Consider the following 20,850-nt stretch of genomic DNA (forward strand, 5'->3'; position numbering starts at 1 on the left):
AGCACATTGAATCCCCAACGTCAAGATGCAGCTTTCCTGTGAGCAGCCTAACCTTACAGATGAGGAGAGCAGCCCCTCTGGAGGGAACAGTTTGACATGGTCACATGATACTGCAGTTTAATCCCAGACCAGGTCCTGCTCCAGCTCTCATTTCGCTGCCCTCTGTTCCCCTAGTAGTGCCACTGCACTCCCCACAACAGACAAGAAAGTATAGGACTGGCAGAGTGATGGATGTTCCCCAAGGGCAGGGGAAGCCCTGAGAATCAGTTCCCTCACTTCTTATCCATGGAAGACTCGGGTTTCCACATACTGCCTTGCACCAGGAGCTGATAATAAAACATGAGCAAATGCTTTCATTTGGGGGTGTATTGAACCAAAAATACAGTGACAAATTAATTTATTTTGCTACCTGGGTAGAATTTTCATAGACTTTGAAAGCATGCAAACATTACTTCCTCCTTGGCAGGAATGTACTATGCGAATGAAAGGAGGCCTCTGTTGTGAAACTTCCAGAAAAACGAGTCACATTTTTCCCACTTGTTTTAGACTCTCTAGTTGCCTGAGGGACAGTTTTTTAAACCTTTGGAAGAGTAAATTGCTTTAGTGGAAGTATAAGTAATGATTCAAAGAATGGATGAAATACTCATTTCTCTTACTTGAATGACTTGGGAACATTGCTTACACATGGCTTTTTATTTTAAGTAGCAATGTATCCCAGACACTTAGGCCACAGCTATGATCTGTGCCCACTTCAGCACCTCCAAAGGATACAACCGTGAACAGGTTACCCAGTGTTTATAGCCCTCAGTTCTGGACCACACATTCCAGAATCATTTCAAGAATCAAATGAAGCTTCTGACTCCAGGGAGTAAATGCAGGCCAGTTTCTGGTTGTACATTTTGTCTCTGAACTGCAGGACTTCTGACACACATTGAAACCTTGAAATCTGACATAGTTTTTCTGCCTCTCCTCTTTTCCTACCAGCAGACTAAGAAATGAGAAAAATACCAAATCATGGGACCCTGCGGATGACGAAGGTGGCTTACCCCCTGGGACTGTGCTTGGGCCTATTCATCTACGTCGTCTACATCAAGTGGCACCGGGCCTCTGCCACCCAGGCCTTTTTCACTATCGCTGGGGCAGCCTCAGGGGCCCGGTGGGGACAGCAGGCCCGCAGCTCACTAGGATCAGCTATACGTGGTCATGAGGTCTTCTACGGGATCATGTTTGATGCCGGAAGCACTGGCACCCGCGTGCATGTCTTCCAATTTGCTCAGCCTCCTGGAGGTATCCCGGCCTGACTGTGAGCCTCTTTGCATCCAGACGTGGGGTCTACCTTCTCCCCTATCATGGCAGGGCTCTTGGAATCTTCTCAACTAGAAGACAGTATAGGCTGGAGGCCTGCCTTGGACTCACCTGATAGCTTATCAAAATATAGATACTGAAAATGTAGCTCAGAGTAGATTACTTGCCTAGCACGTATGAGGTCCTGAGTCTGATCCTAGCATAACTTACAAATAATGCAGTTATTAAGAGATGTTGACTCAGGATATGGCATCTAAATTCCCCAGGATTCCCAAGTTATTGTAATAGTAGCAAGTAATGATCACTACTGTAGAACAGTTGAGACCCTAGATGGCATTTAATGAAACCTGTCCCCTCCCCATATAAACTGTTTGGGTGGCTATGACCATGACCTGGGCCAGAGGTCATATCACAAGAGTTTAAAGCAGGAAGTAACTCTATATTCAGGTTTATAACAACCAGGAATACAGGCAAGTTAGATAAATAGCAAAAACCTGGAACCCAGGCTGCCAGAAGCTGCCACAGTACGCCCAGACAGCCAGGTGATGACAGATGGTATGGCCCTCAGCAGTGAGAAGGAACCTGTAATCTGAGCTCCTACCAGCTTTGCCTCCTAGGGTAGGGTTAGGGCTCTGTCTAGAGGGCAGGTGGTTTCTGTAGGGGGACCCTGGTTGCCGCCCAGTTCTTCACTGTTTATCTCCCATGCCTGTTACCCTAAGGTTTGCCCTCTTTGGTGCATCTCTGACCTAGAGCTAGTGAGCATGTCAAGCCTTTTGCCAGACAAGTGCCAGGTCACACATATGAGTGTCCCTCCTCTAGTCCACAAAAAAGTGACCCTTTTGAGTAGATACTATTCTGGCATTTAACTGCTCTCTGTTGATACCAATAACCTCTCTCTAAAACTATTGTGGAATAGTTGATCTAATTTCATTATTATTTATTTTTATGTTTGGGCTAAAACTTTGCTTTTTAAAAAAAAATAAATAAATTACCTTTATTGAAGATAGTTTACATATAAAAATCCATATGTATTTAAAGTGTTAGTTTTAGTATGGTTAATTCTTGCTGATTCGACAGGGTAAATGATATTGCTTTATTTTGTAATTTATTCCTATAAATAAATATTTAGATACCATTCCTCCCTCCAGAAGTGGTTTTGAAGCTAATTTAAAGGCTGGAGTGAGGCTCAGTAATAGAACATTTGACTAGCATGTGTGAGGCCTTGGGTTGAAGCCACAGGATGCATCTGAACACTTTCCTTCAAGTTCAGCCTCCTAATAAGGTAAAATACTCAATTTCTTTAACAGACTCCTAAATCTTTAGGACTGTGATACATCCATTCCAGCATCAAGGAAGGGATTTTCATATTTATCGGTTAAAATCATTTGTTCTGTTGAATAAGCAAGAATAAACTGTTAAAATTTAACACTTTAGGGATTCCACCTCTTGGGTCCCCTTGTTCCTCCGGGAGAAGTCTTTTCTGCTGTCCTTTAATAAACTTATACTTTCCACTCTGAAAAAAAAAAATTTAACACTTTAAATGGATGTAGTGTTCTGTGAGTGTTTTATATTCAATAAAGATTGTTGGGTTTATTTGTTTTGGTTTTTTACAGTACTGGGGATCAAACCCAGGGCCTCATGCATGCAAGCAATAGTCCTCTGAGCTATATCCTCACCTATCCCAAAGTTGAACAAAGTTCTGGCCCAAATATTAGGTAGCATATTCATGTTCTGCTGAACTGAAGAGGCAAAATTTAGACAAAAAAGGATAGGGCCTCTACCACTCTGGCATTGGTCTATGTGGTCAGACCAAAAGTTCAGCTAGCCACTATATATATATATATATAGTCTGTGCCTGTACTCATTGTTGTGTCTTTTTAAAAACATTTTCCCCTTAGAAACCCCCACCTTGACCCATGAGACCTTCAAAGCACTGAAGCCCGGTCTTTCCGCTTATGCTGACGACGTTGAAAAGGTAATAATCCTCTTTTGTCTGTTTGTTCATCAAGTGTCTTCTAATAGTTAAAGCCAACTCCTTTCCTTTGGATTAGGTAGACTATCTTCTTAGAGAAAGGCATCTTTGCTGGTGCTGGCAGGGGCATTTGGTGCCTTTGAGAATGGTCAGGTGGAGATAAGTGTGCAGTCTCTTATTTTTTCACACTGTCTTGTGAGTTTTGCACATTTTTTTTTTCTTTTAATGATACTAGGAATCGAAGCCAGAGTCTCTTCACATGCTAGGTAAGTGCTCTACCACAGAGCTACTCCCCCAGTCTTAATTATATATATATATATATATATATATATATATATATATATATATATATATATATATATTTTTTTTTAAGAGAGAGAGAGAGAGAGAATTTTTAATATTTATTTTTTTAGTTTTTGGTGGACATAACATCTTTGTTTGTATGTGGTGCTGAGGATCGAACCCGGGCCGCACGCATGCCAGGCGAGTGCACTACCGCTTGAGCCACATCCCCAGCCCCAATAATATATTTTTAATTTCTTTTAGTCAATGTTTCCTACCTTCCATCAAAAAAACTACAACAAAAAAAATTAAAAATATATATATTACAGGAACTGGGGGTATAGTTCAATGATAGAGCATTTTGCCTAACATGAGTAAGGCCCTATGTTCAAGACCCAATGCTACACACACATACACAAAAAAGTCTATTATTTAAAATCCAAAAGCAAAGTAAATGTAAAAGAATAAATAAACAAAAGAAGTTTCATTAAACTGCTACATAATGATTTCTGTAAGTTTTTAGTGTTTATACTTCTAAAGCTCTTAACACAACTGCACTATTACAAGATGTCTGGTTTAAGGCACTTGCAAAACAGGGTGCTTGTAGAATTGTGGGTTCCCTGTGGTTTCAGCTGCGTGTGTGTGTGTGTGTGTGTGTGTGTGTGTGTACGCGTGCATGCAAATGTGTGCATGTGTCTGTTGCTGGAAATGGAACCTGAGGCCTTGCACGTGCTAAATAAGTGACATGAGCTACGTGTCAACCCGGTTCCACCATTTTCCAGATCCTGTTCTTGGATACAGATGTGTCATGTTGTCAGACATCATAACACAAGCCTTGCTTTCTTGTAGCTTGATTTAAAAACAAGTAGAAATTTGTATTTGAGAATAGAAATGAGGTTAAAACCTGATTAAATTATATATCTTAGAATAAACTCATAGGATTTTAAAAATTTTAACCTTCTGGGTAGGTAACACACATTCAATGAGACAAATTTCTAAGCTTGCTAGGGTATCAGCAAGTATCCCTCCTTGCTGCCCCCAGAATCACACCCCTGCTGTCTCATGTGGCCTTAAAGAGCTGGTTTACATACACATGTGTTATTTTCTTTGTTTTTATTTTACATACACAATAGAGTAGCAAAGTCTGTCACCTGACATGTATTTCATAATCCCCATGTGAATTCTTAGATTGGAACTTCTGGGTAAAAGTAAGGTGAGTTTCCCTCTTAGACAGACATTGTCAGTTGCCCTCTGTGGCAGTGTACCCATTGATATGCTCAGCTACACTTTGTCAAATTGCTCCCTACTCCAAACCTCTTCTGACATAGGACCTCATGCAACCTTTGGGTCTTTTACACCTTTGTGTGACATAGTTCCTCAGTGTAGTTATTCATGGCACTTAGTTCTACAGTTTTGAAAATTAAAAAAAAAATGTTTATATATTTTAAAAAGTGAGGAGATAGCACTGAATGTTGGGTATGACAGCCCCTGATTTGCTTTTATAATGTCCACAGAGTGCTCAGGGAATTCAGGAACTGCTGGATGTTGCTAAACAAGAGATTCCATTCGACTTCTGGAAGGTCACCCCTCTGGTCCTCAAGGCCACAGCTGGTTTGCGTCTGTTACCAGGAGAAAAGGCCCATAAGTTATTGCAAAAGGTGAGCTGAGCCATTTCCCTCTCTAGGGGGTGGCTAATGATAGCTAAAAACACTCTCCCTGTAGCCAGTGTTGAGCAGAAAGAATACATGGAAGTGTCCTGTAGGAACCTTCAGAGTGTTCACAGCCTCACCTTTAGGTGTCTTTTGAATGATATTTAAGGATATGTATGTTTTCTAGAGTGGATCTGTGTCTTGTAACAAGAAAAAGAGCTTTATTTTAAAAGTACACTGCTTTTGAAGTCCATCCCCTACCCAGAGATTTGCTGTCAGTCAGAGGGCTATGGGAACTAAACTCTTTGACATCTCAGCCCAAACTTACTGTGCTCATTTTCTCTAGGGACAGAGTCCTGTTCTAGGTCTGATGCTCTGACATGACTGCTCAAGAGGCCCTTAGCCTCCTTTCCAGTCCCAGCACTCCTCAGGGCTCCCATGTCCCTAACTGCCTGGCACTGTGCTCTGGGGCTGGGAATGACTCTTCCTGTTGGCTGTATCAGGAAACTGCTTTAGGAAAAATGATCCCCCTCAATCTCTACACTGTTCCTACACTATTTACCTGAGAGGTGATGACACAGTGTACATCAATCAGGGTTACACACAATGTGGAACTGTGGGACAACAGTGAGGTTGGGGTGTGCAGATGCATGTAAGTTTCTGTATACTAAGACTTGCTAGAAAAGAGAGAAGGAAATACACCAAAATACACCTCTGCCTCCCTTCTGCTGGGCTGGCTTCCCGGGGCAGTGCCCACTAGACTTATAAGTGGTCCCCAGGTTTGAGCTCTGCCTTGTAGGGCTTCACACCCTTCATCTCACATCCCAAAGCTGGGCAGCGTTTTGGGGCCCTGCAGTCACACTGTACAACAAACAGCTCACACCCACGCCATCCGTTCCCCCAGAGCTCTTCCAGTCCAAAGTGTCCTAAGACAAGGTCACAAGGGCAGCAGATGCCTTAGCTAGCCTGGGGAGGAGATTAAGTGAAGAAACCCCTCACAGAGGATAGAATAAGCTTAAAGAGAAATGGAAGCTTTGCTGCTCTTCAGACCCCTCCATGTTTGATTACTGCCTGCTGACTACATGCCATACCTGGAAACCACTGAATACATTCTAAATGATGAAGCAATGTCTCTCTTTACATTTAGGTGAAAGAGGTGTTTAAGGCATCCCCTTTCCTGGTAGGGGATGACTGTGTTTCCATCATGAACGGAACGGACGAAGGTAGAGTATCCAAAAGTACCTCCAGACAGTAATGCTGTCACAACAAGAGGGCTCTATACTGCTACTGGGAATTCCACACATGGAAGCTCTCTCCTTGGTCAGATACAGAAATGAAAAATAATTGAAGTTAGGGTCCCACTCAACATTTAAATATACCAGATGGTCTTTGGGGGTCCAGTGTGACAGATTCTCATCTTGACCAACTTCAGATTTAGCACAGATAAAGTTTCTGAAAACATCTTGTCTTCAGTGTTAAGGATGTTTGGAGAGAACCCAGTTGCTTCCATGTTTAGAATATTGTGGTTACATTGCTAATTCTAAGACAGACATTTGAGGATCCTCACTGGCCCTGATTTTAAATATGACCTTAAAAGTAAGTTTGTAGGGTTGCAGAAGTAGCGAGGGGTAGAACACTTGCCTAGCATGCATGAGGCTTTGAGTTCAATCCCTAGTACCACATGACACATACACAAAAAGTGAGTTTATATGGGAGTGGAGGGGACATTGGGTTCTTTTTCTGCCTCTTCCAAAAGAAGAAGCTGGTGATAAAGAATGGGAAGGAGGCATAGCTTTTGGTAAAGTGTTCTGGGTTTCAGTGTGGCATCTTCTAGAATAGCCTGCCAGAAGCTGCTGGATCTACTTATGAATGAATACCTCTCTGTGGATGGTCTGAAGACTGAGAGCATTCAGGCAGTGGGCAGTTGGTGCTCCTGCAATCTGAAAACCAGCATGTAGCCATCTTGGTGTTATGTTAACAGCATCTCAAGCAATTACAGTGCTGCCTCTGCCACTCTTTTGTAGGCGTATCAGCATGGATCACTGTCAACTTCCTAACAGGTGTGTGTTTACTTCAAAGGGAAAGACTAACAGTTCACGGTCATATGTAAAGGAGGGCTGATGGCCTTTCTGAAGAGCAGAGATCTTGTTTCTATAACCCCTTGGATTTCACAGCATTGCTGGTCCTGAAGTAGGCTGTTGGGGATGGGGTAGGGAGGTTGCCTGGCCCCATGGACAGCTGTGCACTCACAGGGGTGCATGCTGGAAGTGCACCTCTCCTGAACTATTTCTCCCACTCAATGTTCCTGCCTATCTCCAGTCAAACCTCTACCAGGGGCCCTGTTCTCTCATTTCTGAGAGAAGTAGTGAGTAAAACCAGCCAAGTTTCTTAATAGTCAATGTGATGCAAATGCTAATCACCTTATAACAAAACATCTATGGGAACAGAGAAAGAAGTCATTTTACATAGATTACAAGTACAAGTCCCTGCAGTGGAATAGTGCAGTGTGTCTGATATGGATATGAGAAAGAAAGAAAAGTTTCCTGGCAGGATTTGCTCCTTTGGGGGGTGTGGGGAGAAATGCTAGAGGATATATGAGGAATGTCCACCTCACAGGCTTTTGGGGAACAGAAATGAAGATGGGACCAATGGGTAAGGGAGAGGATTGGAATCCTTCCAGGGCCTGTGTCCCAGGTTCCAGCATTTCCCTGGGAGGTAAGGCAGCGGCCTGCGACCTGGTGAATGCAGCCAGTATACAGTCTCTCCAGACAGGCAGTGTCAGCCTGTCAAAGCCAAAGCTGGGTTGGGCAAGGTGGTCCTATAATCCCAGCAACTTGGAAGGCGGAGGCAGGAGGATTTCAAGTTCAAAGTCAGCCTCATCAACTTAGTGAGGCCCTATGAAACTTAACAAGACACTGTCTCAAAATAGAAAGTAAAGGGGCTGGGATGTGACCCCTAAGTTTAATCCCTGGTACCAAAAAAAAATTTTAAATGCCAAAGCTGGTAGAGCCATTGATGTTGTCCTTTAAACATATAGTACTCCTTTCAATGGAGATTTTTAATTAGTTGCAGTTATTTTTCTGTCTTGTTTTCCTTTCTGCTAAAGGTCCAGCTATTAATCACTTTGATCTGTCTACTGTCATCATCTACTTACTAACATGACAGTGCTGTGTCTTCACCCACTGTGCTGTAGGCAGTTTGAAAACCCCAGGAAGGAGCAGTGTGGGCATGCTGGATTTGGGCGGAGGATCCACTCAGATCACCTTCCTTCCACGGGTCGAGGTAACCAGCCCTGCCTGCCTCAGTGCCTTAGGGGAGGCAGGTCAGGGGCTGCCCAGGGAAGGCCCATTGGCTGGTAGAAGTCACTCCACACCTCCAAACCCTGGGCCAGCTCCCACATAGATAACACTTCTTATTTGAATCTTAACTCAGCTGAAAAACAAAACCAAAATAGAAATTCCATCTTCAGTGGGGTGATAAATTAGATCATAATCAGAAACCTTTGGGTCAGAAAAAATGAAGCCAGTGTCTCCCATCCCTTGCAGGGTCCCAGAAAAGGAGCAAGAGCAGACAGCATATATTCTGACTCACAGGAGAGGAGAGAGCTCTACCCTTATCAAGACAGATGTTCTTAAGGAGATAAAAATGCTTCCAGTTAATATTATCTGCTATTTAAACTAGCTCCCTCCTAACCATGCCTGTAATTATAGCAACTCAGGAGGCTGAGGCAGGAGGATAGCAAGTTTGAGGCCAGCCTCAGCTTTTCAGTGAATTCCTGTCTCAAAATACAAAGGCCAAAGGTCTTCTATTTCTCAATTGTTTTAATTTAAATTGGTGCTTTATAGATATACATATAGGTGGAATTCATTATAGTGTATTCATATGTGTACATAGCTTAATTCAGTCAATTTCATTCTGCAGTTCCTCCCTTTACACTGTCTTTCTCCCTCCTCACTTCTATCTACTTCCTTAACTCCACTGATCTCCCCTCTGTTTTCATGGCACTCCTCCCAATTTTTCCCCCTTATTTTGCTCTAGCTTCCACATGTGAGAGAAAACATTCAACCCTTGACTTTGTGTGTCTAGTTTATTTTACTTAGCATGATGTTCTCTAGCTTCAATGATCATGTCAAAATGAACCCCACAATTATGTATATCTATAATACACTAAAAAAAAATTTTTTAAAGGGCTGGGGATGTAGTTCAATAGTAAAGTTACCTGGGTTCAATCCCTGTACTGCAAAATAAAAAAAAAAACTCCCAACCCACCAATTTTTCTATTATGTTTAGTTTCCAGTGGAACAGAGTAATGAAGTTTACTGATATCCTGATTCTTTTGGTTGGGCCATATTTTTCAGAATGGGTAAAACACTACTTAAAAGGAAGAAACATTCTGGATGCTTTATTTTTTGTTACTTGCTCCTTACTCTTTCACAGCACAGGACTTAATGAAAATTTCATTTAACTGACTCCATCTGAATGTCCCTGTTCATCCAAATGAATTGAAGGAATGGGGACGGTGTTCTGGAAAGACAGGGGAAATATAGTCACCATTATGTTCCTCCCCAGGGCACTCTTCAGGCCTCTCCACCTGGCCATCTGACAGCACTGCAGATGTTTAACAGGACCTATAAGCTCTATTCCTACAGGTAAGTTTACTGGAGTTGGGGGAGGCTGATGGGACAGGCGGGCAGCTCTACTGGCATTGACGTCCCCTGGTTGCCTCCAACTCCTGCCTCATGGAGTAGCTAGATACCAGCAGATATGCCAAATCCTAGAATCCCTCGTGCTGTATTCATCTGAATCCTCCTCATCCTGCCTGCTCTGCCCTACCCAATTTCATCATTTTTAAATTGATTTGTAGTAAAATCACATTCTTCTATCAGGCTTATTCTGTCCTGCTTTGAAGAAGGCTTGCAAAAGACTGAGGCGAGCCCATGGACTGTGCAGGAATTTCCTAAGCCACCTATTTGCAATGTGGCATATTCATACATTCTTGTGCTTTGTGAAAACTAGAGTGGAGTCTGTCTCATTCACTGCATTGTCCACATTGTAATAGGCCCTCATTTGTTGAATTAATTAGCTGAATCATGCCCTAAACTCAGTAAGAGACTTCTAAAGAAGCAGGAAAGCCCACTAAATGCTTTGTCACTGCACAAGGTCCCACCTTTCCCACTCATGTTGGGCCCAGACAGATGGATGTGTTTCTGGCCAGCCTTACCCAGGGCACTATTTCCACAGCTACCTGGGACTGGGATTGATGTCCGCACGACTGGCGATCTTAGGCGGTGTGGAGGGAAAACCTGGTAAGTGGAACATGTTGCTCAAGTCTCCTTCACTGCATGCTGGCCACCGGCCACCCAGCAAAGGTGTGGGGCCGTTGTAGGCCTAGGAAAGACAGGCCTCAGATCTTGTCAGTGATGTCCTGATGGGGATGGAGGAGGACATGTTTTACCTTTGCACATTCTGTTGCTTTGTTTTTTGTTTTGTTTTTATCGTACTAGGGATCAAACCCAAGGCACTGCACATGCTACACAAGCACCCTACCACTGAGCTACCTCCTAACACTGTTGTATTTTTATGAGGCACTAGTGAAATCATTTCTGAAACAAATTCTAGGAACCCAAATAAACTATACAGTCCTCACCTACATTTAGAGTCAACTTGTGTATTACTAAGCTATCACTGTGACAAAATGCTTGAGATAAACAACTTATAAGGAGGAAGGATTTACTTTGGCTCATGGTTTCAGACATTTATGGAGAGTTAGCCCTGTTGCCTTTGGACCTGTGGTGAGGCAACAGTCAGGGTGGGAATGCATGGCAGAGGTTACCTCATGGCAGCTGGCAGGCATAAAGAGAGATAAGAGGGGGTGGGGGCCTTTCAAGGTCTATCTCCCAGTAACCTAACTTTCTTCCAGTAGCCCCACCTCCTAAAGCTTCCACCACTTCTGAATAGTACCACATGCTGGGGAGCAAACTTTTAGCACTTGAGCCTTTGGGGGACACTTATCCAAACCATAGGAACTTGTTTTTAGGGATTTAAAGAGATGACCTGGTTTTTCAGACAGTTCAGAACAGACCATGAGAAGGGGATGCAGAAGCGGTTTCCATCAGTGGATGCTTTTCTCAGTCACAGCGATTCCCACTTGCAAGAACATCCCTCCCTCATCTCTGCTTTTGAAATATCATTTAAAAAAAAAAAAAAAACTTGACTTCCAGGTGCAGTGGCACACACCTGTAATCCCAGCAGCTCAAGAGGCTGAGACAGGAGGATCGCAAGTTCAAAGCCAGCCTCAGCAATGGGGAGGCGCTAAGCAACTCAATGAGACCCTGACTCTAAATCAAATACAAAATAGAGCTGGAGGATGTGGCTCAGGTACCAAAAAAAAGAAGCAGCAGCTTGGCCCTTTCCTACAGTCATGTCTAAGAAGAAACCGGAGTCTTGCCAGGTCATTAGATGGAGCATCTCATCCCAGGTCTTCACTGCTCCTTCCAGTGGGCCTCAAGTCCACGCACAAAAGCTCTTAGAATAATCTATTTTTGGCTACCCTGAGGCTAGTATCAGCCTGGTTTTCCTGACAGCACTGACAGTGACCAGATGTGTATGTGTATGTGAGGCACTCTATCCAGAGAACAGAGTATGTTCCCCAGCCATGGAGCCACACTCTGCCCTCCACCTGTCCAGCACTTCTGCCACTCCTTCAAGGGCCTGGCGGTTCTGCCAGGGTAGGAATGTTCAATTAGAATTATCATTTTTCTATGTAACCCTATTCCAGGTTCACTCTTTCAAATCTTGGTATGTATTCTCAATAGTATCCCCCTTGTTGTAAACCAAAAATATGTCCATGTCTCAGAAACACTTGCACCCCTCACTTCAGGGCCGGAAATACCTGCTTTTTAGCTGACAAGGAGAATGCAGGCACTATTTGCCCCTCTGTGGTTAGCTATGGAGTCATGGCCCAACTTCCATTCTCTTCCCACTCATCACAGCATTGGGAAGGTTTCAACATCTTTATTGCATAACAGATCACCCCAGACAGTGGTAAGCAACAAATGGTGGGGCCGAGGATGCAGCTCAGGGATGGAGTGCTTGCCTAGCATGCCTAAAGCACTGGGTTTGATCTCATGTGCCTCAAGAAAGAAAAACAGCAAATAGTAGTTGTTTTATTGTTGTGTCTCATGATTCCACAGGGCTCAGTCAGGTGGTGGCTTCACTAGAGTCCCAGAGTCTTGTGTGGCTGCAGTAGAGGAAGCTCAGGCTGGCATTCTGTGCCATGGCACTACTCTGTGTGGCTTTGCCCCCAGAAGGATAGACAAGGCTGCTTATGTGGCACCTCCAAAGAAGGAGGACCACCCTAAATTCACATACCATTACTTCCTACCCAGACCAGAATCCAGGAAGGGGACAAGACCCTCTCAGTGGAGAGCACCCTGCTGTCTGTGAGGGATGGCAGTGAGAGGGTAGTCTTGGACACCAGATACCAGCTTCTTTTGCTAGTTGTAGGCCATGGATTTTGTTCTACAGAGTACCACCAATTCAATTTATGGCATGGTGGCTTCAGGTGGCTTCAGTTCCTGGCCTTGCCACCAACTTGCCAGTTGCAACCTCATCATCTCTAAAATTGGGTATTGATGGCTCCCCTCCCAATAGGGTTGTATGACTGCTGACTGAACTGTACTTGGCCCAGTACCTAGAACCCTGAAGTCCCCAAGGAATGGCAAATAGTCGTGTTTCCAGGGCCAATGAAGTTTTCTGCATCTTCTGTGATGGAGGAGGGTCCCCAGGAATCAGGTCTCCTCTGGCAGAAGGAAGCACTTCAGTACCTTGAATACCAGGCAACATCATTTTCTGGTTTGTTTGGGGTTTTTTTGTTTGTTTGTTTGTTTGTTTTGTTTTTGGTACCAGGGATTAAACTTAGGAGTACTGCACCACTGAGCCACATCCCCAGCCCTATTTTGTATATTATTTAGAAACAGGGTCTCACTGGGTTACTTAGGGCCTCTTCATTGCTGAGGCTGGCTTTGAACTCATGATCCTCCTGTCTCAGCTTCGAGCTGCTGGGATTATAGGCCTACACCACCGTGCCCAGCTGCTTTCCCTATCCTGTAAGGCCCTGGTCTGGTGGCACTATGCTTTTTTTCTTTCCTTTTTTTTGTTTTTCTTTCATTTTTATCTCTTTATTTCAGTTAAGGATGGAAAGGACTTGGTCAGCCCCTGTCTATCTCCAAGTTTCAAAGGAGAGTGGGAACATGCTGAAATAACATACAGGATTTCAGGACAGAAGGCAGGTATGGTGTGTTGGTCATTTGTCAGTGGCTTATGAGGTCCACTGGCAGCCTGCCCATCCCCTGTACCTTTTCCAAATACCTCTCAGAAGGAGACTGGCACAGACAAGCCCACACTGGCCCTGGAAACACAGGCAGCTCTGGGAACCCTCACCAGGGCTCCAGAGGCCTTTGTCAGAGCTTGGGAACTGCTGCCTTGCCTCCCCCCTGTAGGGTCTCTGCACAAGGCTTCCTTGTCTATCTCCAGTGCTTCTTTCCAAAGGGCCCAATTTCCTGTCAGGCCTCCAATGAGGAAGGACCTAAAAACCTCAGGTTCCAAGACAAACGGCTTTATCTGGGCTGCTGGCCCAGAAGTCCTGTGCTGGGCCAGTTTTGTACACAGAGAAATGGAGGCTTCTCTGGCAAAGGCTACTTCCCACCGCCTGCTCTGAATATGGAGATCCTGCCGTCCTGTGAATAAGCCTCACAAGACTTACCCTCTCAGCCTAATGGTCTGTATTGCTTTATACCCTTGGAGTCTGTGAAAATATTAAACTATTGTTCCAAGGCTGAACCCATGGCATAAGCAAGGTCCATCTTTGGTGACCACACAGGTTTACTGACTCATTGGTCCACTGTGCATGTTCTGAGGACCAGGTCTCCCTGTAGGCACCCAACATACAGCAGGACAGTGCAGCTGATGTCCCCTGAGGAGGAATCTGACAGTAAAACATGAAAAATCTCTTTGACGAAAAATAAAACAAGGAAATGGGGGTGCCAAGAGGCACACTGCAGTGTTAATCAGGACAGACAAGGAAGGCCTGTGGAGTGATTTGAGCCAAAACATGAAGAAGTGGAAATGAGACACCCAGATCTAAAGCAAGGATTCTCCAGGCCAGGGGAAAGCAAGAGCAAAAGCCCCGAGATAAAATATTTTTTTTAGTGAACAAGTAGGCAGTAGTATGACTAGTCTGAGGAAAGACATTGGGAGGAAATGAGATCAGAAGGTCAAGAGCATGGCTCTGTGACCTGTTGAGAACACTAGAAAAGACAGGGAGACCAGCTTAAGGCAGATCAAAGTATGGGATATTGATGTGCCTAATGAGATGTCCAAGGCTGTCAGTATGACCTCCAGAGTCTGTTAATCTCTAGGGCCCCGTGTTGCAGTTCTTCTCCAGCTAACTATGTGAACTTGGCAAGTGGCCCACAGGGGCTCAGTGTCCCCCACCCTGTGATATAGAAAGGAAGTACTCTGAGGCAGCTGCTGACATGTAGTTCAGTGCTGGCTGGCAGACAGTGAGTGCAGAGTGACTGATACCCGCTGGCTGGTGAGGACAGCTACACAGGGCCCTTTACCTGGGGCCAGAGTTAGGGTACCCAGGCCACCTGCCTCAGAGCTGAGCTCCATTCTCTCTGGCCTCTCTGTACGTGGGGGCTTCCTTACCTGCTGATCTGAACCAGCATGGTTGCTATTGCCATGTGCAGTAAGCAGCCCCTGACTTGGGATCGGCCGGGGCTTCTGGTACCACATGAAGTCACTAAGAAAGGCCCCTAAAAGCCACATATGGCCTGAGTGCCCAGGGCTCTTCAACTGCTGGGTGTATGCTTTTCCTTTCCCTGCAGGGAGCCTCTATGAGCTGTGTGCCAGCCGAGTGTCAGAAGTACTTCGAAATAAAGTACACAGAACAGAAGAGGTGAAGCACGTGGACTTTTATGCTTTTTCCTACTATTATGACCTTGCAGCCAGTGTCGGTCTCATAGGTAAGGATAGGGGCTGGCTGGGCATCGTGGATTTCCTGGGCAGAGGGCCTGTGACAGGTGAATAATTGTATTGCCATGTTGAAAGTAGACTTAGGAGGGCAGAATTGTGGGGAGACATCTTGTCATCAGGATAGGAAATACTGAGCTCTGTTTTTATAGATAAATTAGTTCCTTAAGCTAGTTAGTTCATGCATAGACAGTTACATACTGTTGATTTAGATTCCTGCTGGAGGGCAGGTCTTGCCCTGAGCTGACTCACATTGTTTAACTGCCTCAGACTCTTGGTTATCTTGCCTGGGCCCTGTGGCTCTCTCCCCACCACTGGAGGGATCAGCCTTATGATGTGGGTCTCCCTCTAGCTTGTCCTTCCTAATCCAGGGAACAAGGTCAGTGCAGAGCCAGGTGTTGGAGTTTGCTGGGGCTATCATTGACCAGATTATATAAACACTTGTGCGAAGGTTGTAAAGTCACTTTAGTGGTTGGAGACCAAAAATTTTCTTAATGAAATAAACTGATAATATCAGCATGCATTGCCTGAGGTAAGAATAAGAACCCCAATTAATACTTTAAATAAAAAAACTTCCCAGAAGAAACTAATGATGTCACTATTCCATTCCCTGGGACCTGGGGCTTCCCACAGCATCTATAATGGCTCTGCTGCCCCAAGACAGGACTGAGTATGGAAAGTGCCAGCCAGGGTGAGTGGTCAAGGTGGCATGCAACCTCTTCCCATGACTGATTGGCCTGCCAGGCCTGAGGAGCTAGAGTGGCACACTGTCCTGATTGCACCAGAGTTATGGACATTGTAAGCCAGAACCCACCCACCCGAGCTTGGTCTAGCAGCCCACTGGGGGTCCCACACCCTAGCCACAGGCTGTCCTTACCAGAAGGTAAGCATCTTCCCTGGGGTGACCTTAGGAGGTATGGAGCTATTCAGAAACACAAATCCACCTGCCTGTTGTGGTCATGCTTGGCTCTGAAAGAGCAGTATGAGTTATATTTGGAATTCAGACTACCTTTTGCTGGGCACAGTGGTGCACAACTGTAATTCCAGCAACTCAGGTGGCTGAGGCAGGAGGATCACAAGTTCAAAGCCAACCTCGCCAGCACCTTAGCAAGGACCTAAGCAACTTAGTAACACTCTGTCTCAAAATAAAAAGGGCTGAGGATGTAGTTTATTGTAAAGTATCACTCTAGTTGAATAAAAACAAAACAGAACACCTCAGACAACCCTTAATAGTGACATCTTTACAGTGATATTTGCTGACTTAGAGAATACCCAGAGTCAGGGGCCACTCCCTCCATTACTTTTTTTTTTATAGAACTCTTTTTTTTACCCACAGTTGGAAAATTGATATTAGAATACTGTTGCTGAATGAGTGCTATGGCTTCAAGCAGCATTTCCACCCCTGTACTTTTACTTTTACTAACCTACAAGTTTGTGCAGTCCATACAGTCCAGAGATCCTGACGAAGTTCCTTTGGGGGGGACATTGCAGGGTTTGGGGGGTGATGGTCCTTGAAAGCTCCTCTATCTGTTTGATCCTGTGGGGAACAACTGTCCCAACTTGGTCTAGCTGTACCACCTTAGAGGCCACAAACTGGCTGGGGTGTAGCTCTGGTGGAGCACTTGCGTAGAATATGCAAGGCCCTGAATTTCATCCCCAGCACTGCAGAAAAGAGAAATCATGACCCATGAGTGTAGATGGCTACATAGAACCAGGGGAGGCTAGTGTCTGCATCTCTGCACCTTGGAATTCCTGGGATGGGGTCCCTGGGCATCAGCCTCAAGCCTCAGCAGGATCATGAACTTCTATGCTACTCCTGGAGACTGGGTGCCTGTCTCATCCCACAGATGCGGAGAAGGGAGGCAGCCTTGTGGTCGGGGACTTTGAGATAGCGGCCAAGTATGGTGAGTGTCATGGTGCTTGCTGGGGTAAGAGAGGCTGAGGGGGTGGATGGACAGAAACTGAGGAAGTGGGGGACAGACACCCCACAGTGCTTATGTGGCCCCAGAATACCTTGATTCTGGGTTGTACCAACCAGGTGAGTATTCAGAGGTATGCAAGTGCAGAGTTCAGAGTGCACTGAAAGAGCAGTATGGACCTGTATTCCACATCTGCCTTTTTAATAGTGACCATGGTCAGAGGCCTATGTTCTGTCCTGGCTGCAAAAGGGCCACAGTCCACTGCCTCATCATCGGACTATAAGGAACAGATTCCCTCATTTCATTTTTTCTGACACCTTTTCATTGCTACCCGGGTGACCACAAGAGTGGTTTCCCCTGAGATGTCCCAGCGAGTTCATGATTATCACATGACCCTGAAAAAGTCAGGTTTCCTGAACAGTCTGGGTTGTGGAGGTGAAGGATTGCACTCTTGTGTTCCCTTTCCCTCTACCTGTTACCTCATCTAAGGCCCACTCACCCCAACAGCCAGGGAATGAGTGTGTGTGAAGTGTTGGTGTTGGTATTCTGCTCTTTTGGTTGCTGCTCCCAATTTGCAGGTCAAGAATTAACATTTTAAGCAGGGCATGGTGGCATACATCTGTAATCCCAGCGGCTCAGGAGGCTGAGGCAGGAGGATTGCAAGTTCAAAGCCAGCCTCAGCCACTTAGTGAGGCCCTAAGCAATTCAGGGAAACCCTGTCTCTAAATAAAACACAAAATAGGCCTAGGGATGTAGCTCAGTGGTTAAGTGTTCCTGAGTTCAATCCCTAGTGCCCCCCAAAGAAGTTACATTTTAGTATTTTTCCATAAAAAGTTCTACCTTCTCCCCACCACTCAATGGCTTTTTTTAAGCTTTCATGTCACTTTTGGGTTTGTCCCCATAGACACTGGGTATATTGGTGAATTTGCCCCTCTTCCTCAAGAACAAGAGTGGATTATTTTAAGCTAGTTATTCTGTCATTTTCATCCCCTGGAAAGCACAAGTTTTATGCAGGTGGATATCTGGGAGTGATGTCCAGGGTCACAGGTGCAAAGATATAGCCTGGAAATTGGTGACTTTCCACTGTGACCCCAAGACAAGTTGTGCAGATCTCTGTTGGTCCTAGAGTGCAGGCTGGGGTAGGCTAGGACTGGCCTCATGGCCTGCCTTTGAGTTGCTCTGGTCATGGTCACCTTTCCATGCCAAGCTGCAGCCTTAACTATAAATAAGGAATATGGATCTGGGTGGGTACCCAGAGTGGGTGGAGTTGGGGTCCACACAGCATACTGTCCCCCAAGGAGGGGATTGTCTGAACCTAACTGGGAATTGGCCATCTCCTCTCAGTGTGTCGGACTCTGGAGACTCAGCCACACAGCAGCCCCTTCGTGTGCATGGATCTCACCTACATTACCTTGCTGCTCCAGGAGTTTGGCTTTCCCAGGGATAAAGTGCTGAAGGTAGGGACTCACCTATTGGGCACCCCTGTCCCAATTATGTTGTGAGGTACTGGGATCCCATTATTGAAATCTTGTCCCCCATCCAATCCTTGGCATCCAAGGAACATCCCAGACTTCCAGCTACTGACTGGACTGCCTTAGTCTACAGATCTGCTCAGCCTTTCCCATATGAAGGTATATGGTCTCTGCCTCTCCCTTTGTCTTTTCAAGCTGACTCGGAAAATCGACAATGTGGAGACCAGCTGGGCTCTGGGGGCCATTTTTCACTACATCGACTCCCTGAACAGAGAGAAGAGTCCAGCCTTGAAGTAGCAGAACCCCAATCTCCACTCTAACCAGTATTCCTGGCTCCCATCTCCATGGACCCCTCCATCCTGGACATGATTTTATCCTTGAGGAGCCACCATGCTGACCGAGACCCCTCCTCCTGCAGCCCTCAGAGCTACCTACCTGTGCATCAGCCTCTGCTGTGCTGTGGGTGACCTGAGAGTGGGAACCTGACCTAGAACAGAGCCTTGCCAATGCTTCCTTCCTGCCTGGGATCCAGGTGGGCTGTGAGCCAGAGCTAAGGGCCATACTGAGATTGAGGCACACAAGACCCTGTGTCCTCCTCTCCATCTCTGTGGCTGTGGCTGCTGTTGTCTCCGTCCCTGTGACCTGAATCTTGCTCTGGCTCTCAGCCTCTGTTGTTTCCTCCCCAAGGACAGGCCTCCACCTGTACCAGAGAGTTTGGAGAGGTTACACAAGCTGTCCTGGCTACTCTGGGGGAGCCAAGAAAGAACCAGTGTGACCTCCAGGAGAGCAGGTCTCTTGTGTGTTTCTCTCTTCCTTGGGGGTGAGCATATGATATCACCCAGTGGTCTGCTCCCTCAGATCTCAGATGATGTAAAGTTAACTGATGGGGGATGCTATGGGTAAGAAGAGGGGTGGGAGATCCCATGTGCCCAGGTCTGCTGAGCAAGTCTGCCACAGGCATAGCAGAGCTGAGTGTGAACTGCTATAAGAACATTCGTGACCATGCTGCTGGAGCCCTCTTTGTCATGTGAGTGCTGAGTGCTTGTGTACAAACTATGTCTGAGCCCCTTTTTTTGAATACCAGCTCCGTGTTCCAGTGAATGTATTGCTGCTATGAGCCATTTGCAGACAAACAGGGAAGGGTAAGAAGACACAGTTCCAGAACCATCCTCTTGCAGCCCTTGTGCTGTCTTGGACTACAATCCATCTTCTGAGGTGAACCTGCCCTCCTCAATGGGCCTGGGTCATAGCTGACACTTGAGCATCGTTTGTGTCCCAGTGCCTGTGTCCACCAGGGTTTCTTCTATGAATGTGCAGTACATGGAATAAACTCAATCTGTGTTCCGCTCCAAATAAAAGGTTTACAAGGTTTTCTCCTGTGATTTCTGTTCGTTCACCCAGCAGCTGAGATATCTGTTAACTAAAGTTAAAAAACTTGCCAAAGTGGAGTGACATAGGTAGTGTCTGTTACTCTCCACAACAGCAGATGGCCACCTGGAGACTGGGCTGATTCAGGTCTATCCACAGGGCTCTGTCCTTCCCAGCAGTTTTTTTAGAGCAAAGCTCCTCCTCCCTCTTCTGGGGACAGTGACCCACAGCATGACCAGGTGTATTAGTCATGGTTCTTTAGAGGAACAGAATCAACAGGAAGTATAATTATAAAAAGGGACTTATCAGGTTGGCTTATACAGCCAGAAGATGGATAGTCAATAATGGCCGTCTACAGGCTGGAGAGCTGAAAGAAACAGTAGCTGCACAGTCCAAGAGGCTAAAGCCCCAGAACAAGAAGGATCAATGGTGCTACCCTAGTCCAAGACCCAAAGGTTCTGGTCAAATTCCCAAGGGAATCACTGGCAGAGTCAGCTTTGAAAGAGTGAAGAATCAGGAGTCAGATAATTTCAGATGATCATAGCAGCAATCAAGAACCTGTTCTAGAAGAAATTGAGCTTGCATCTGCTGCTGCTTGCTTGTTCTTCCAACTTTTTTAAAAATATTTTTTAAATTGCCAATGGGCCTTTACTTTTATTTATTTATATGTGGTACTAGAATCGAACCCAGTGCCTCACACATGCTAGGCAAGTGCTCTACCACTGAGCCACAACCCCAGCCCCTTGTTCTTGCAACATTTATTCTACCCAAGCCATCATCCAGTGCTCTCCACGCTTAGAGAGGGTCTCCACTTCAGTTGGCTATCCCACATGCCAATCATTCCTTGA

At 45.5% G+C, this 20,850-nt stretch overlaps 1 protein-coding gene across 11 annotated transcripts in view; it reads left to right on the top strand.

Annotated features, from left to right (window-relative positions):
* The window catches only part of ENTPD6 (ectonucleoside triphosphate diphosphohydrolase 6), a 29,467-nt gene extending 9,462 nt beyond the window's left edge, over nt 1-20,005 (top strand). For 3 of the 11 annotated variants that reach the window (XM_081289876.1, XM_081289877.1, XM_081289874.1), the window contains 13 exons: nt 988-1,287; nt 3,204-3,280; nt 5,074-5,217; nt 6,356-6,431; nt 7,233-7,268; nt 8,402-8,490; nt 9,778-9,857; nt 10,450-10,514; nt 13,398-13,499; nt 15,099-15,236; nt 17,091-17,147; nt 18,507-18,619; nt 18,830-20,005. In XM_081289876.1, the coding sequence (XP_081146002.1) occupies nt 996-1,287; nt 3,204-3,280; nt 5,074-5,217; nt 6,356-6,431; nt 7,233-7,268; nt 8,402-8,490; nt 9,778-9,857; nt 10,450-10,514; nt 13,398-13,499; nt 15,099-15,236; nt 17,091-17,147; nt 18,507-18,619; nt 18,830-18,931 (1,371 nt within the window). In that variant the 5' untranslated portion in view covers nt 988-995 and the 3' untranslated portion in view covers nt 18,932-20,005. Of the gene's footprint in view, nt 1-984; nt 1,304-3,203; nt 3,281-5,073; nt 5,218-6,355; nt 6,432-7,232; nt 7,269-8,401; nt 8,491-9,777; nt 9,858-10,449; nt 10,515-12,861; nt 13,018-13,397; nt 13,500-15,098; nt 15,237-15,876; nt 15,935-16,903; nt 17,148-18,506; nt 18,620-18,829 lie in introns of those variants that run through there. The other 8 variants (XM_081289875.1, XM_081289878.1, XM_081289882.1 and 5 more) reach the window with 8 other exon arrangements.
* Nucleotides 20,006-20,850: the final 845 nt, after the last annotated feature.

This window comes from Spermophilus citellus, assembly GCF_964194105.1.
Source record: "Spermophilus citellus genome assembly, chromosome: 4".
In the NCBI taxonomy this organism is placed as follows: Eukaryota; Metazoa; Chordata; class Mammalia; order Rodentia; family Sciuridae; genus Spermophilus; species Spermophilus citellus.